Source organism: Pipistrellus hanaki (genome assembly GCF_964339955.1).
Source record: "Pipistrellus hanaki genome assembly, chromosome: 2".
Lineage (NCBI taxonomy): Eukaryota > Metazoa > Chordata > Mammalia > Chiroptera > Vespertilionidae > Pipistrellus > Pipistrellus hanaki.
The window spans coordinates 126,849,667-126,867,349 of record NC_140504.1 but is presented as its reverse complement, the minus strand read 5'-3'; the positions used below and the strand labels follow the sequence as shown (position 1 = coordinate 126,867,349).

The 17,683-nt window shown below is 39.4% G+C and overlaps 1 protein-coding gene and 1 long non-coding RNA gene across 7 annotated transcripts in view; one reads left to right on the top strand and one right to left on the bottom strand.

Moving 5' to 3' along the window:
• Nucleotides 1–17,683, top strand: part of LOC311616863 — a 569,237-nt gene that overhangs the window by 380,104 nt on the left and 171,450 nt on the right. The gene's annotated exons all lie outside the window — the stretch shown is intronic.
• The window catches only part of RNF144B (ring finger protein 144B), a 167,995-nt gene that overhangs the window by 21,480 nt on the left and 128,832 nt on the right, over nt 1–17,683 (bottom strand). For all 6 annotated transcript variants that reach the window (XM_084872787.1, XM_084872785.1, XM_084872786.1 and 3 more), the window contains one exon: nt 10,379–10,483. In XM_084872787.1, the coding sequence (XP_084728913.1) occupies nt 10,379–10,483 (105 nt within the window). The remainder of the gene's footprint in view (nt 1–10,378; nt 10,484–17,683) is intronic.

Genomic DNA, 17,683 nt, shown 5'->3' with positions numbered 1-17,683 from the left:
AATCTTTAGACTTCCCAAATTATTTGTGTGCATATGTGAAAGATGCTCTTTTTCTCTCTAGATTCGTTTAAGAAATTTTTAAAAGATTATAGTTCTAGCTTTAGAATCCTTACATACTAAAGTCAGGTAGATAGTGCCTCGGGAAGGCAAACTTCATTTGCTGCCTAAGGAATAGTGCCTTCTAAGAAACGTACAAATCACTTCTCCTGACAAAAATCACCTCAAAAGAACTTGATTATCACGCACTTTCACCATGCCCTGGTAGAAAAGAAAAGCCGAAGATGTTTCTTGTGGCTAGGCTCCCATTACCCCTTCCGACAGCAATGTGGACCACAGGTTCATAAATAAGGATTCATAGCTAACCAAAAGGCATTGCAGGTTAGTCACTTTTAAGTTGCATTTCAAAGTCAGATTCAGGCAAAGCTAACTGCTCTTAATCTGGCATTCTAGAAAAATAACAATACCAACGTGTAAATATTTTGATATGGCTTAAAATATTTATAACTGAAAAAAATCCAAGAATTTGATATAGGACACACCTTGGCAATTCTGATTCTAAAGCACTGCATATTTTTGGTATAAAACATATGTCGGTGAAAGGTGTTGCAACTAATGGAAAGACATGTGCTTTGAGAAAACCAGAGGAAAAAAATGAGGCAGCTAAAATTGTACTTAACAAATATATTGTAAAAGGCATTCAAAGTTGAATTCTCCTTCTCACAAAAATAAATAACACATTTGTTTGTTTTGTAAATGAATCTACCTTAGTTAAATATATGAAGAGCCACAAAACAGGTAAGTTCTGTCTTCTCCATGTTAAGTAAAGCAAAGTAAAACATAAATTTATTTTCATTATAACCTTTTGCTCCATTGGGGGGGGGTGGGGAGAGAATGTTGCCTTTTCATTTGGCACCTTAAGTAAAACCTCCTTAGCAATCACTAAAAAAGTATGGTTAATTTTATGTTATGAGTAATTTACCATATGTTTTGTTAAAGTATGGTTACATGTTTATTCTACTGAAAGCCTGTTTTGTTTCAACTGTTTAATACTACCTGGACATCTTTCCTAAAAGACAAAGGCACCTCAAATAAAATGCATTTGGAGACAGAAGTTGCAAGCAAGTGAAAGCGTGGGAGGCTTTAAGGAATCAGAATTTAGTTACTGATTTAGTCAATGATTCATTTTAGGTGGAGGACAAATAATCTAATACTACTTTAAGTTTTGAGCCAAGGTAACTTGGGAGATGATCTCATCTGGGCCCAAGAAACCTTAGTGATAGTCTATAAATCTATTTTTAAACCCCTTCTTCCACCCCCCAAAAAAAGAGTGATTTGAGGTTTTTTTATTCTATTGAACAGTTCTACACTCTTCCTACACCTAAAACTGTTTCTGGACTGATGAAGACTTCCTTCAAACACCTCAAAATCAACCCTTAAAAATGCCTATTTTTTCAATGACAAGCAATTTATATGACAGCCAAGTCAAATACAGTTTATAAAAGACAAAGCAAATAGGAAGAGATAAATATTTTAAATATAGAAGGAATGCTAATGGGAACAATGACCAAAATCAATGCAGTAAAAAGTCAACAATAGTAGAGATGGATGTTGAATGTTAGGTTAGAAAGGCAAATTTCACCAGAGGACATATGACTGCCAGCAGGAAAATCAGAGGTCTCTAATATTTTTTGTTTTTCCCTCTACTTTGAATCTCCTATTTATTATTTTTTAGGTTCAAGGTTTGTATGGAATTAAGCCTTAATAAGGTAAATCAATTTTTCTATTGACATCTGTGATCACAAAAAGTCATGTCTATCACTTTTCACTATGTTTGATACTTCTGGAATAAAGATAAGCCCTAACACACACCATTCTCTCCCCACCCCAGCCACTTAGACTTGCATCTTCTCCCGGGACTTGTTGACACTCTGTTATGGGTAAAACACTGGCTGGAAGCCTGGAGATGCAAATGAACAAGCCCACATAGAAGCTGTCTTCAAAGGACTTAAATTACTGAGTGTGTGGGGGGAAGGGGGGAAGAGAATAAGTTTTAAGGAAGATCTACTCTTTGATCTTATCATTTATTGTATTTCACAGATAAGAGCTAATTTTCTGAAATATTTCTATCACACTTTTGGCTTTAGATGAGAGAAAGCTGGATTAGATTAAAAAAAAAAAAAAAAAAAAAAAAAAAAAAGATGAAGATCCAAAGTATTGAATTCCCATTCCCTTGCCATTTGGAATGAAGTTACTATTACTCAAGGTCTGTCACAATTATAAAACTGAAATAAATGTTTTAGTATGGCTATTGAAGACTCCATTGGGCAACCGGTTACTCCTTTTTAAAATATATATATATATATATATATTTTTTTTTTTAATTGATTTCAGAGAGAAAGGGAGAGGGAGAGAGAGACAGAAACGTCAATGATAAGAGAGAGAATCATTGATCAGCTGCCTCCTGCATGACCCCTACTGGGGATCAAGCCCACAAACAGGCACGTGCCCTTGACTGGAATCAAACCTTCAGTTCACAGGCCAAAGCTCTATCCACTGAGACAAACTGGCTAAAATTTTTAAAGGAATCACAAAGCCTGTAAAATTAATTGTAAAAGTAAAAATCCTAGCAAATGAGAAATTATAAAAGCTATCTTATGGTATAGAATTATTCTTTTCCTGCCAACCAAGAAATTCTAAATCACTCAAAAATCATACCAGAACATTCCTTTTTAACTTTTTATTTTGAAATAATTTTAGGCTCACAAAAAGTTGTGACAGCTATATAGAATTCCTAAAGGCCATTCCCTCAACTTCTCCTAATATTAACACCTTACATAGCCATGGTTATTAAAATAATAAAATTTTCATTGATACAAAATAATTAAACAATCTGCAGGCCTTATTCAAATTTCACAAACTGACCCACAATCTCTTTTTTTTCTTTTCTTTTTTTTCAGTCCAGATCTAATTCAGGACTTTAAAACCTTCTATTTGGTTTCTTTGTCTCCTCAGCCTTCTCTAATCTGGGGCAGTTCCTCAATCTGTATGTCTGTATTTGTCTTGCGTGACCTTGACATGTTTAAAGAGTCCAGGCCAGTTATTTTGTACACTGCTCTCCAATTTGGCTTTGTCTGATGTTTTCTCATGATTAAGTCAAGACTGTGCATTTTTGGCAAGAACATCACAGAAGTAATATTAGGTCACCAGGAGGTAAATGAGGACAACCTGTCTCATTACTGGTGATATTAACTTTCTGACTTGGTCAAGGTAGTATCTGCCAGATTGCTCCACTCTTTGTAACCTTATAGGGAGACCAGAGGCCCTCGCCCTGGCCTGTGGGGACTGGGCTGAAACCGACTCCCCGACATCCCCTGAGGGGTCCCTCCTCTATGGTTCCGGGTGTGCCACCTAGGGACCACCGCTGCCACATGACTGCAGCTCAGCAGCTCCTGCATTGAGCATTAACTGGCCTGGACTCTTTAAACATGTCAAGGTCATGAAAGACAAATACAGACATACAGACTGAGGAACTGCCCCAGATTAGAGAAGGCTAAGGAGACAAGCGAGCCAAATGCAAGGTGATATCCTGAATTGGATCTGGACTGGGGGGAAAAAAAAAAAAAGACATTGTGGGTCAGTTTGTGCACATCATAACTACTGGCCTGTCAGTCAGTTGGCCAGTCACTTAGGCTTTTATGTATAGAGGTATTTTAAGATGCTGCAAATATCATGTTTCTCATCATACCTCTGCCCACTAATTTTGTATCTATCAAAAAGTCTTACCTACTATAACACATTAAGAACACAGCCTGTTTTGTCTTCTGGACGGAAAGTATAGTGTCAGTCACTGGTGACTGACTGACTGGGTGCTTAACGTGATAATTATTACTGTGCTTACTTGCTTAATGATTATTTCTATATCCATCTCTGTTTGTTCATTAGAATTCTGATCTAAGGAAGAAATATTGGTAAATACAACATATATTTTCTTTTAATGAAATGGTTAAAGCACAGAAGCTAGGGAAAGCCAGGGGAAGGTAATAAAAAAATAAATAAATAAATAAATAAATGTGCAGAGTTTACTTAGGTTTGGCCCTTTAAATCATACCTCTGCTACAGTTGCTTTTAAAAATTTAAAAAAAAAAACAAACCAGGCTGAGCATGAAATACAATGGATCATTATATCAGGAGATGGAATTGACCTCTTATAGATCATTACAAATGTTGAGGTGGTATAACTTGCAAAAATACTGGCAAGAGAAACAGTACTAGTCTAAAGGATAAGTGTCTTATCACAACAATACAGAAACTAAGAATGTTTCCTATCTCAACCCAGAAAATGACTATTTTCTAACAGAAAAAGAAAAACGGCCCATTTACCCATTCACCTGAGTAAACCAAGCTCATCTCTTTACCTGTGTATCAGTGCTATGTTTCAAATCCTGGATGAAGAAACAAGAGGCATCACTAAGAGCCAGATGGCAGGGCCGAGTGGGAAAGTGAAGGATGGGGAAGTCCTGGGATTCCAGGGCCAGGAATTCTTTTCACAATTTCTTGCAGAGGGTGGTTTGCTGCTCTTTTTTCACCCCGTCTGCAGAGGCTTCAGTCCCACTTCCCATATCACTGCCCGCCTTTTCCCTCAGCTCCTCTGTCTAAAAGGGACATTCCTATGTGCACATCCATGGGACACATTCGACCCATTGATGCTGAGTCTTCTTACACTTGCCCTTGGTTAAAGAAGAAGCTTAGAAATACTATTCTCCACTTACATGCAGTTTTTAAACAAAAAAATTGTTAATGTCCTAGAACAAATTTCAACCAAGATCCCAAAGCTATCTATTGATTCTGGCATTGCTGATTCCTCTAACCTTCTCCACTTCAAAGTTTTCCTCTTCTCCAGCCAACGTGTACTGCAGCCAAAGGTCATTATTACAGACAGACTTAACCCCATCCCCTTCAGGTCCTGAACCTCAGTAACAGGGTTATGCCACTTGCCTGGTTATGCCATCCTCCTCTTTCTTCTGCCCCAGTTCTACACCGTGATAATAAGAGATGGCAAGTGCAGGCAGTGCCCATGGGTGACTTGGGGGGACCATTTGGATCTCTAATTCCAGCAGCCACCCTCAATGAGCATGCAACATGAGTTAAAACTGTGTTCAACTTACAAATGTAGCTTTAAATTCCCTAGTGTTGCCGAGGCCGGTTTGGCTCAGTGGATAGAGCATCGGTCTGCGGACTGAAGGGTCCCAGGTTCGAATCCGATCTGGGGCATGTACATTGGTTGCGGGCACATCCCTGGTGGGGGGTGTGCAGGAGGCAGCTGGTCGATGTTTCTCTCATCGATGTTTCTGGTTCTCTATCTCTCTCCCTTCCTCTCTGTAAAAAATCAATAAAATATATTTAAAAAATAAACAATAAAAAAATAATAAATTCCCTAGTGTTGTACCCCCACCCCAACCATCCCCTATCCTAGTCTTTCAAAGTGACCCACCCTAAGTCCCTTCCTACAGAATTCTGGAGCCCCCATTTTTGGCGAGAGCAGCTTTCCTTCCTCTGGTGCCTGCTGTGCCACCAGCAGCAAAAGACAGGCTGGTCATTCAGGGTCCTGAGCTTGAAAGGAGGATTGGTGGGTCAGAAGCTGTTCCCGGCCATCCACTGCTGGCTGATGGTGAGGAGTTCTATCCTTCAGGCCATGCCATGGCAGGTACTACTCAAATGAGTTATGTGCTCACTACTCAAATTTACATGGTCCGACCAGTGGCCCAGGCTCTCCCAGCAGGTGATGATACGTTCCTTTCCTAAGACTGTAAGGGAACTGCTTAAAGTAGTCATCGCCTCTTTCACAAGGCTACTGACTTCGAGCAAAGGCCTTGCCTGAATGCAGTGATGCTGTCAGGACAATCTGTGTCCTGCCTTTCGTAATTCCACGTTGGACAAGATCCCGGGGTCAAGTATATCAGAAATGCCCCGTGGAGCTGCAGCTGAACGTAGCAGATGACAAGAGGACGGCAGGCTTTGCTTTGCCCTGGGCCCCGTGGAGCAGCTCCAGGGGCACGAGTCCTCCAGCGGCAGGACCTCCCCGCAGCTTCCATGACATTGAAGAGGAAGCTGCCTCTTCTGCCATTTCCTGCATAAGCAAGGAGTTCTGCAACTGGGCATTAAACGCTTTGCTGATGAAGCTGTTTCTGATGAATGAGGCAGAGCCCCAGCTGAGCCAATTTGAAAGCATTAAGAAGGCAGGCAGGACCGCAAGCCTGCAGGAGGCAGACAGACTGAGCACAGCCAATGGTGTGAACTAGATCCATGCAGGGAAGCTTAAATCCCTGTGTCCTTTGAAGATGAAGAAATGTTATACTCACAAGCATTTTCTAAGACAATAAATAATGAAGAACCATGTCTTGTAATAAAAATAGCAGCAGGAAAAAGGGAACTTAAGCCTTAGCCAGAATTATTTTTAACAAGCAAAGTATATTTACGTATTACCTGTATAATTCAACATTTTTAAAGGCAGAACATGTAGTCATGGAGGTACAATCCAGTCAAGCATAATGTGGATTTGCCCCCTTGTGATGTATTCAATAATATTTATATTAACACGTTAAGCGCCCAGCCTATTTTGTCTTCTAGATGGGAAGTATAGTGTCAGTCACCAGTGGCTGACTGGGTGCTTAACGTGTTAAGATCTCTATCCTATATAATAAAAGCCTAATATGCTAAGTGTCCAGTCATCTGTTCAACCAATCAAAGCAATATGCTAATGATATGCTAAGGCTGCTCAACCACTTGCTATGATGTGCACTGACCACCAGGGGGCAGAGAGTTGACTGGTCAACCAGTCACTATGCTATGCACTGACCATCAGGAGGCAGACGCTCCAACTGGCAGGTTAGCTTACTGCTGAGGTCCAGCAGATTGGGACTGAGCTAGATGGCCGGACACATCCTGGAACCCTCCCACAGTCCCTCCCCAGATGGCCAATCTTCTGCATCCATCCCCAGCCCCGATCATGCACCAGTGGAGTCCCTTGGCCTGGCCTGCACCCTCGCACAATCCAGGACCCCTTAAGGAATGTCAGAGAGCCGGTTTTGGCCCAATCCCACAGGCCAGGCCAAGGGATCCCCACTGGTGCATGAATTTGTGCACCAGTCCTCTAGTATTACAATAATAACTATATATGAGGAAAGGATCTAAATGAAGTCAGAAAGGAAGATGGTACATTCCAAGTTCATGTGTGCATGTGGCATTTGCTTTGAAAGTAGTCCCATATAAACTAATGAAGCTACCAATATCTCCAACATAATTTTCTATTCATTTCTCAATTCAAAATCAAAGACAATCACCACCACCACCACATCACTCTTTTTTTTTTTTTTTTTTTTTTTTTAACTCTGAAAATACAATTGTGGCAAGTTAATTAAGAACATGATTATGCCCATCTTCAGCCATGCTCTTAGCAAGACCAATAAATACAGAAAGGTCAATTCACACCCTCAGGTCCATTTTACTAATCAAATGGGAAACAGATTTTGGAGACTTTAATAAATACCATACTTTCATTTGCAACTTTTTTATTTTGTTTGTGTTTTTTTTTCAAATATCCTTTTGTAATTTTTAAGAACCACTATGGATGGGTTTGTTTTGTTTTAACACAGCCAAAAGCAAAATTGTTTTTAGAGTAAAACTGGGTAAATGGAATCAGAACTAGGAAAGTGTGAATGAGAATGGGTCCAGTGGGGAAAGGATAAGGATTAAAAAGTAGAAGATAACCTTAGGGAAATGTGGATGAAATGTCTACACAAAAAAATCAGAAAAATGACTAAGCTTTGTTCTAGAGAACTGTGAGATAAATGACGGCCTTTACTCGCATTAGCCCTGACATTTGATATCCAAAGTGTTGATGGCTAATGGTTACTAGTCATATAAAAATCTAGAACAACACTATGCAATTGAACTTTCTGCTACGATGAAAATGTTCTGTTCTATCTTGTCCAATCTGGTAGTCATGAGCCACATGTGGCTACTGAGCTCTTGGAATGTGATTAGTACGACCAAAAGAATACTTTTTTTTTTTATGTTACCTAATTTTAATTAATTTCATTGTAAATAGCCACATGAAGCCAGTGGCTACTGGATCAGACAGCACAGATATAGAATATAAGACTGTGATTCATTTCAAAGGCTTATTTTTGAAGCTTCACCAAACCATTCATTTCATTTATATTTAATAGATTTTGCATACATGAATTAAGTAAAATTTCATACAAAACATGGCTCTTGCTGCCTGCTCCATGTCATGCTTTTACTTTTATAATCAGTTAAACATCTCCCTGCTGGGTCAGAGGCTACCATGAGCACAAACGGCTCTGGGCCTCTCTCATTCACCTCTCTGGGCCTATCTCATTCACCAGGCACACTGTGCATGCTTAATAAACAGATGTCCACTACTGGTCAAACATCAGAGAAGTCAGAAAGGAAGTATCTTTCTTGGAAGGATTAGGCATAGAGGAAGATCGGGAATACCTGGATCTCATTTTAAAAACTATTTGCAGGTTGTGTACTAGTGTACTCTAGGTAATTAATCTTTCTCCACTTTAACTTTGTTCTGCCCTTTATTCACACAAAAGTAAGCAATATTTCTCACTAGAGGTTTACATATTCAATATTACATTTTTATTTTAAAAAATGATTATTTCATGATTTTCTTAAATCACTTCTAAACCATTATGTATTCTTTTTATTCTTCCCTAAAAAAAAAAATACTTCAAGCTTGCTTGTACCACTTTGCTGATATTTCATAAGCTGAACATGGAATCAGTTTTATCAGTTTGTTGAAAAGATTCTCACATTGAACAGGACCTCCAGAGGTAAACTGATTAGAAGTGGTCTACAGCATCTTTCTGACTGCTATTCTTACAAAGCAAAAAATTATATGTAAAAGTATATGTATTTGTAAATAAAACGTGTATATATACACACTCACACATCCACTCATATATACATATATAGCTACACACATGCATGCAATATTCAGCTTCCAATGAGCAAGTCCTTTATCATATACTAGAGGCCTGATGCATAAAAATCCATGCACTGGAAGGGGGATCCCTCAGCCTGGCCTGCCCCCTCTCACAGTCTGGGAGTCCTCAAGGGCAGGAAGCAACCTGACAATCAGGGGAAGGCAATGCCCCCATCACACTTCTGCTGCTGCCACTGCTGGCAGTGTAATCCTCTGCTGGCCCTGGTTACCTAAGCCTTGGGTGGCTGGGAAGCTGCCATCCAAGACTTGCCTGCACCTTGCACTAGCTCTGGGTGGCTGTAGTTCTGAGGGGACTAGGGAACTCTGGAGGCTGTCACGAGGAGTGGCAAGACCCGCCTGGAAGCAGGCCTGGCAGTGCTGAATGCCTGCAGCCCCAGCAGGGCTGAGGGGACTGAATGCCGCCATCTTTGTGAGGGAGTGATGTTCAATTAGCATATTCCTTCTTTATTAGATAGGATTCTATTATCTACCTAGCTCTACTCTTAGAGCCCTATAATTGTGGTGATCAGAACTGCATTAGATTTCTAGCTCTTCTACTTTTTTAGATATGTATGCACATTTGGGCAAATTACTTAAACCCTCTGGGCCTAAGTTTTATCAGTTTGTTGAAAAGATTAGATAGTATACTGGCTATGAAAGCACCAGAAGAGTCCCTAATGAATAGCAGGTGTGCCGCGTTTGCTGAATGAATAACTTATTTCATCGGTTTCTTGGGATCTCTTTGAGACGCTTACCAACTCCCTACAAATGGATAAGAGTTGATTATCTTCTCACAGTGAACAGGCTCTGGAGATTAAAGGCAGATTTAAGGGCAAGTTATTTATCAGGGACTGAAGAAACAAAGGAAAGGGATCTATTACAGTCTTAAGAAAATGGTGGGGAACTCACAGAAAAAAGGAAGAAAGTCTGATACCTGATAAAGATTAAATGAAAAGCCTTTCTCTGTTCTTTAAAAATGGTTCAACTCAGGCTACCTTCTAGTTTATTGTCTGTAACTGTGGCTAACCTGCTGCCTGTTTATCTTCAAAGAATGAAAGATCACAAGACCACTCACTATTCAGCCTCCGAACCTCACATTTGGTAAATTTGACTTCTACACCTTTGCCTACCTGTTATAGAGCTTCTTATACTCTCAGAGAGCATTTACAAATAGAATTGAGGTAAACAGCAGCTGTAACGGTTTATACAAAGAATCCAAAGGTGTGTAGCAATAAAGTACTTCTTTAAAAAGTTCACCCTGTCATTTGTTTCTAGACTCTCTGTTAGGGAAGTACATAGAGTCAAGATCCTAGGAAATAAAGTCAAGAGGAAAGAGGGGAAGATCATGGCACTCATCCATACCTCAGCTTCCTGCAGGATCCCGTGGTTTAGGCACACCATGTCAGGGCAAGTGATGGGAGACCCACATCCGTCTCGGATTGCCAGCTGCATGTACTGTTTCAGGCACTGGAAGTTAAGAAGAAAAAAAAGACGGACAATTACCTGCCACATTACAGTAGCACAAAGGTTACAAAACCACCACTGCCTCTCTTCTTCCTTACTTGGCAGTCCTGGGGCTCTTGTACTCAGAAAACATAAGTTATCACAGTGTGAATGCTAACAGCCATCACTTTGGAAAGAATGCAGAGACAGGCAATCTGCTATGACTTCATCCTAAGAAAATTGAGTTTATTCAAGGCAGCAAATTCCTGTAGGTTTGCATTTTACCCACCATAGATAGGCAAAAGAATTTTCTTTCTTTCTTTCTTTCTTTCTTTCTTTCTTTCTTTCTTTCTTTCTTTCTTTCTTTCTTTTTCTTCCTTCCTTCCTTCCTTTTTTCATTTCTTTCTTCCTTTATTTCTTTCTTCCTTTTTTAACTTATTTGACTTCCCAGTTTAATTTTTACCTAGTGGTCCTCTCCCTCAAAGTTTTCCCAGAAATAGAACTGTGACCCTTGTGCTGAGCTAGCCAAACAGAAACAAAATGAAATTAAGACAATGATTTATTCAGAACACCCTTAACAGCAAATACACCTGGAAAAGATCATGTAAAAGATAATATGGGAGCCAACTATGGGCCATGGTGAATACTATGGTGAGGAGGTTTGAGTATAACCTGGTTAAGGAAGAATTTAATAGGAAAACAGAAACCCAGAGGAGAGGAGAGGGGAGGGGAGGGAGAGAAGAGAAGGGAAGAAAAAGAATATCAAGGACAACTTGATCTACTCATTGCCTGTTACACCTGGATCTTGGGCAGTGGATGGAGATGTGAGTCAGACTAAGAAAGTAGAAGAGGGACTGATATAGCATTGTGGAAATCTCAATAACTCCTCCCTGCTCCCTCTCAACCCACCCTACATGCCCACAGGAAATTGAAGGCCATAGTTTCAGAAGATAATGCTCTTAGTAAATCTGTAAGTTGGCTTCTCAGTTTCTAGTAATTTGCTCATAATTGGTCAGCTCTTTAATATAAGCATGATGGGAAAAGACACACACAAAATACATAAGCTATTCAATGAATTAAGACTCTTACAAAGTGATCATCTATATTTATAAAAGCCTAAGTGTCCAAATGACCAAGCAACCAGACGACCAGACGACCGGTCGACCAGTTGACCTGCTGGTAGCTATGACGTGCACTGGCCACCAGCGGGCAGATACTTGATGCAGGAGCTGCTGCTCCTGGTGGTCAGTGCACTCCCACAGTGGGAGCGCCACTCAGCCAACAGACACTGGGCTCATGGCTGGTGAGCACAGCTGCAGTGGTGCAAGCCTCTCCTGCAGATTCTCCCCTTGTGCACCAGAGCAGCAGCAGGCACAGCAGGGCCTGGATGAGCAGAATCAGAGCAGCACCCAGCCTGGACTCAGGCTCCTCCCCAGCCAGCTGCATGACACTTCATGCACTACTTCGTGCTGTGTGGGATCGATGCAGACAGTAGGGTGGAGTTCACGAGCTGGCGGGGAAGGCCATGCTGTGGAAGTGTGGAGGTGCACTGATCCCCGCAGGCCAGGTTGAGGGACCCTACTGGTGCACAAATCCATACACTGGGCCTCTAGTTATTTAAAACTGAACTTGAATCTTTCAAAATTACATATTTATGTATCATCAACCTGTTACATTAAAAATATTGTTGTTGCACCAACCTTTTATAAAAGCTTAACTACTAAATAACTTTTATGGTTAGAATACTGATGACATAATTATGAAACCTAATCCTTTCATTGACCATCTTTATTCATTTTCTCAATCTGAAATTGAAACTCACATCATGATTACATTTCAGAAAAATAATCATGTATTTATCTGACTGAAATTACTGTTACAATGTACTAATGAATCAATGACTAGGGGAAACCATTTAAACCAGATTTGCATCTCTTTTAGTAATTAATAATTTCCTTCTCTCATCACAGAAAAAAAATAAAATAAAATAAAACACCTCACTGGAGCCGAAGCTGGTTTGGTTCAGTGGTACAGCGTCGGTCTGTGGACTGAAAGGTCCCAGGTTTGATTCCAGTCAAGGGCATGTACATTGGTTGCGGACACATCCCTGGTAGGGGGTGTGCAAGAGGCAGCTGGTCGATGTTTCTCTCTCATCGACGTTTCTAGCTCTCTCTCTCCCTTCCTCTCTGTAAAAAATCAATAAAATATATTTTTTTTAAACTCACTGGAAAATAACCTAAATATCTAAGAACACATGAGAAAATTATGCTAACTTCATACAAGGAAAGCTGGAGAATCACAAAAATATTTTCAAATTCATCTCCACTTATATTACAAATTTGTGAAGTTGAATCTAAGCTTTCCCAAGAGTTTACAATGAATGTTCTATTTACTAGTATAATGTTCTTAGGTGCACTGTAACCACAATATATAAAACCAATGAATTTTTAAGGTTCCCACAAGTACTCTCCTGGCCACAATATTACATGACCCATGATTTTAGTAGAGAGGTTAGAGCTGTATACAATCAATGACGGTGTAATTATATGAATTCCATTTACCCTGTTGTTAAATGCTAAGAAACAGTGGTTCGAGAAAGAGATTTGTTAAGTGCTGGTTGCTAAGTAATGCTCTAGTGCAGGCACTTGACACTCCATCACTAGGGGCCTGCATTTCTATTCTAAGGCAAAGAGGGAAAACAACCAACTCTAGTTATTGCTTCTTATTAAATTTTCAAGTACCTTAGGTTCATGATGATCTTCTATTAGCTTGCACTAAAAATTTAATCTTAAACTCTCCCTCTCTTCCTCAAAACCTAAGGCTAAAGAACACAAAAACTGAAAACATACCCATGAACCCCTGTGCATGTTACACAAACCAAACAATTCCAGAAGAAACTGGCATCTAGCGTGTAAATAAACACAGAGGAACACAGAAAGAGAAAAAGAAGAACAATCATCATTTAGTCACATTGAAAAAAAATTATATTCCAATAAACAATAGCATTAAACAAATGTCTAAATATGTAATTTTCATAACAGCTAACAAATTCTACAAGAAGTGTTTCAAATAGAACATCTCAAATATCCTGATAACCAAAGAAAGAAAGAAAAAAATTCGTCTTTTAGATTGTCAACATTTCACTTAATTAGTTTGATAGAACATAACATTATTTAGACCATGAGGTGGCATGTATAATAAAGATTATTCCTCAAAATCATTTCACAACACTCAAGGATTCAAAGGAGATCTAACCAAGAATTTAACATCAAACACCTGGTGAGCCAGATGACTTGTATTATCTCTTCCAGCCCTAAGAGCCTATGAATTATATACAGTGGGACCTTCCCAAAAAGAGGTTTCTCCTAGCCAAAAATTTTAAGAATACCAAAAAGCATTCTTAAAAAAAAAAAAATTATATATATATATATATATATATATATATATATATATATATTTGTTGTTGTTGTTGTTGTTGTTGTTGTTGATTTGAGAGAGAGAAAAAGGGAGAGGGAGACAGAGAAAAACATCGATGTGAGAGAGAAATCTCAATTAACTGCCTTCCAAACGCACCCCGAAGGAAGATTGAACCTACAACCTAGGTATGTGTCCTGACTGGGAATCAAACCAGCAACTTTCCAGTACATAAGACAATGCTCCATCAACTGAGCCACACCAGTTAGAGCCCAAAGAGCTTTCTTCATAGGTGTACTCATCTATTAGCTGGACAAGGGAAAAAGGGTTACAACATTTAGACAAAGAGATCCACCGAAGTAATATACATAGATACATATACATTTACTCTAAAGTTGCTCATTCTCTGGCACTAGATTTTATACCTTTCTTTAAAATTTTCTCTAAGAAAAAAAAAAAAGCATTACAATTAATAGTGTAGAGAACTGGATTCTAACAATTAAGATTGAAGTACAAACTCTAAATTTTTCTTCAACATCTTGAGCAAGTCATTAACATCTCTAACTATAACATTTTCAATTATAAAATGGAACAATACCACTTGCCAGGACTACTCTTACAGAAATAGAGAGTCCTTCATGAAGGTAAATACATGAAAACACCATGAAAAGTAAAAAGAGGTATGCAAACATCCTACATAATAAAAGGGTAGTATGCAAATTGTCCCCTTGACCAGAGTTCTTCCAAGAGTTCGATCAGAGAGTGGGCCAGCTAGGGGAAGGAAGGGAGGCCCCAGCCAGCAGCCGCTAGGAACCCTACCAGCGCACAAATTTCACGCACTGGGTCTCTAGTTAAGTATAATTGGAGAATAGAACAGATGTTTCTGAATTACAGGTAAGCATCCTATATAATAAAGAGGTGATGTGCAAATTGACCCTCATACCCTCACATCACAAGAGGACCACCCCCATGTTGTCACAAGATGGCCACCCCCACATTGTCACAAGATGGCTGATAGGGGAGGGCCTCTTTTTAATTTAAATTTTGTTGGTCTATAATTTTGAGGGTCCCATATTGGAGAGGATGCAGGCTGGGCTGAGGGACACCCTCTCCCCTTGCAGGGCACAAATTTTGTGCACCAGGCATCTAGTGCAGAAATAAATAGAAGTCCCCAAATGATGCAACCTCCAGAAGTTAGTTTCATGATGGTGGGGTGGGGAGGTGAAAGGAGAATATGTATTGGTGGAAGGAAGGAGGTAATGTATACTATTGGCTGAAAGTTTAAATTGATCTTGGATCCTTCTAGATGCAGATGCTGAGGTCTGAGGTCCAAAAAGGACTGGCAGACAACCTGTACTGAAGCTGAATTGATGCACTACTGACCTTGGGTTCCTCATGCCTCTCTCAGCCATAGATGGGAAGGAAGATGATGAGGGGGAAAGTACCTTGGCTATAAAAGTTCACTTTTTATCATTCCTGGAACAATGCTACACACTAAAATAAATATTTAACAAAACGCATACTAACATTTCTCTGTTTCAGTACACAGTTACATCATAATGTCTCAAGAGTGTTCTAAATAACATCTTATATTTAGGCCAATATTCTGTTTATTCCAGTTAAGACTATTATCTCTACACATGATCCAAAAATAAAGGCTTTGTTGGATGCTGTTGAGTTAAATTATTAATAAGCTCAAGATGGTGTATCTCTCACAATTCAAAAGCCTTTTAGCAAAGCAACCTGGTTTGAAATGTATAAAAGTTTGAAAATTTTCAAAGAAATCAATAATCTATAGCTAGACAACTTGTTTCCTGGTATAGTATTGTCCTAAAAAAATGTTATTATAAAACCACTTGCAGAAACCTGGGCTCTTCACAAATATATTACTAGTGACGGCATCACCTTCCTACTCCTTTGCCAACCACACCGGACATCAGAGGACTGACAGGAAAACCTGGCACCGGATGATTAAAGAGAAGCCCCAAATCAAACAACAAGCCATAAGTACAGTTAAAAAGAGACCATAATTTTACAATCTTCAACCTTAAGCATCTCGTATTGAGAAAACCTTCCTGTCTCGTTCCTCATTCTGGAGGAACGCCCAGCCCATCGGCTCTCACAGCACTCTGTCACCCAGCTAGCACGGTACTTTCAAACTGCGTGTGAAGGTGTATTCTTGGGAGCCCATGAGCTCTCCATCACAAGGTCTTTATTCATTTTATGTTTGTTTAACAATATTAATAAAAGCATGCTTTGAGCCATCCCAAGAAAAACGCCATTTCTATTCCATTTCAATGCTCATACTTCTTCAAGTCCTCACTGCTTTGTCAGATAAGAATGCTCTCATTGTCACGGGCAGATGAAAAAGCTATGGAAGTATCTGGACCCAGTGAAAGCTGTACACATCAAGATTCTTAGTGATTCTAACATAGAAGAGTGGCCAGATCATTGAATTACCTCTTGTTCTTTGGAACACACCAAACACAGAGCTTAACTGTAAAAAGTGATTTAGTGGAAACTACTAGTAAACATCATCTATCACATTAATGTTAACTTAAATTTTGTTGGTCTATAATTTTAGTTAATATGCAGCTTATATATTTATTCTGATGTTCTCACTTAAAATATAAATGTGCTTGTATTATGTTTGTATAAATTTAAGTAAGACCATAATAAAAGTCACTTATAGTAGCTCAGTACTGGAGTGTCAATTATTTTTCCCTTCAAAAGGAAGGCCCCTGTAAATCCATCGAAAGGAGGAGAACACTATGATTCTCAGTGGCAATACAGCTTGTTATATGATATTTTCCCTTAGGGACTTATAAGAATATCAGACTATCCAATGAGAATTTTATAAACTGTACACACACACACACCCCTCTCCCTCTTCTCCAGAAGTACTGGCTCTTCCTCCCTACTTCCCAATATTTCTGTCCCCAACTTAGGTAGTAACACCAGATGTTAACAATTGAATGATGTCATACATGTCAACAGTGCAGCGCTTATCACCCTGCCCTGCAGGGTACTGTGAACTAGGCTGTCTCCCCAATAGCCCAAGGATTCGGGGTCTGGATCATATCTTATTCCTCTTTATATTCTCTAGAAACATCTATCACAGAATCTGGCACACGGCAGACACTCAGACGTCTGTGGGAGTTGGAAAGCTGACTCTACCACCTACCAGCTTTGTGGAAATCTTCAGCTCCAATCTCTGAGACATATAAACCCAATCCACCTACATCCTTCCTCCCTTTCCTCTTGACAACAGAAGCCAACTCTGCCTTTGAGAGCCAACTCCACTATTATCTAGTTCTCATTCCCTCCTGGCTTCCAGAATATTTACCCTATTGATTATCCATTTTCTTTCCTATGTATTGAAATTCCCCATCTCTATCGGTCCTTCTTCAGCAGTTAAACATGTCCAAAACTATTCTAATCTAAGAAAAATAACAAAACAGCCCTCCCTTATTCCTTTTCCTGAATAGATACTGACTTTTCATTCCTCTCCTCTTCACAGTCAAATATTTAAAACAGTTGTCTACCCTCACTTCCCTCACTCATTCAACAATGCTATCACAACTTAACTGATGTGGCTGTCCAAAGCTGCCAGTGACCTCCATGCCACTGAATCCAATACATATGTTCTTCCTTCCTGACCACTCAGCCATAAGACATACTTACTCCATTTTCTGTCTTTCTTTTTTTTCTTTTTTTTTTTAAATGTATTTTTATTGATTTTTTACAGAGAGGAAGGTAGAGAGATAGAGAGCAAGAAACGTCGATGAGAGAGAAACATCGATCAGCTGC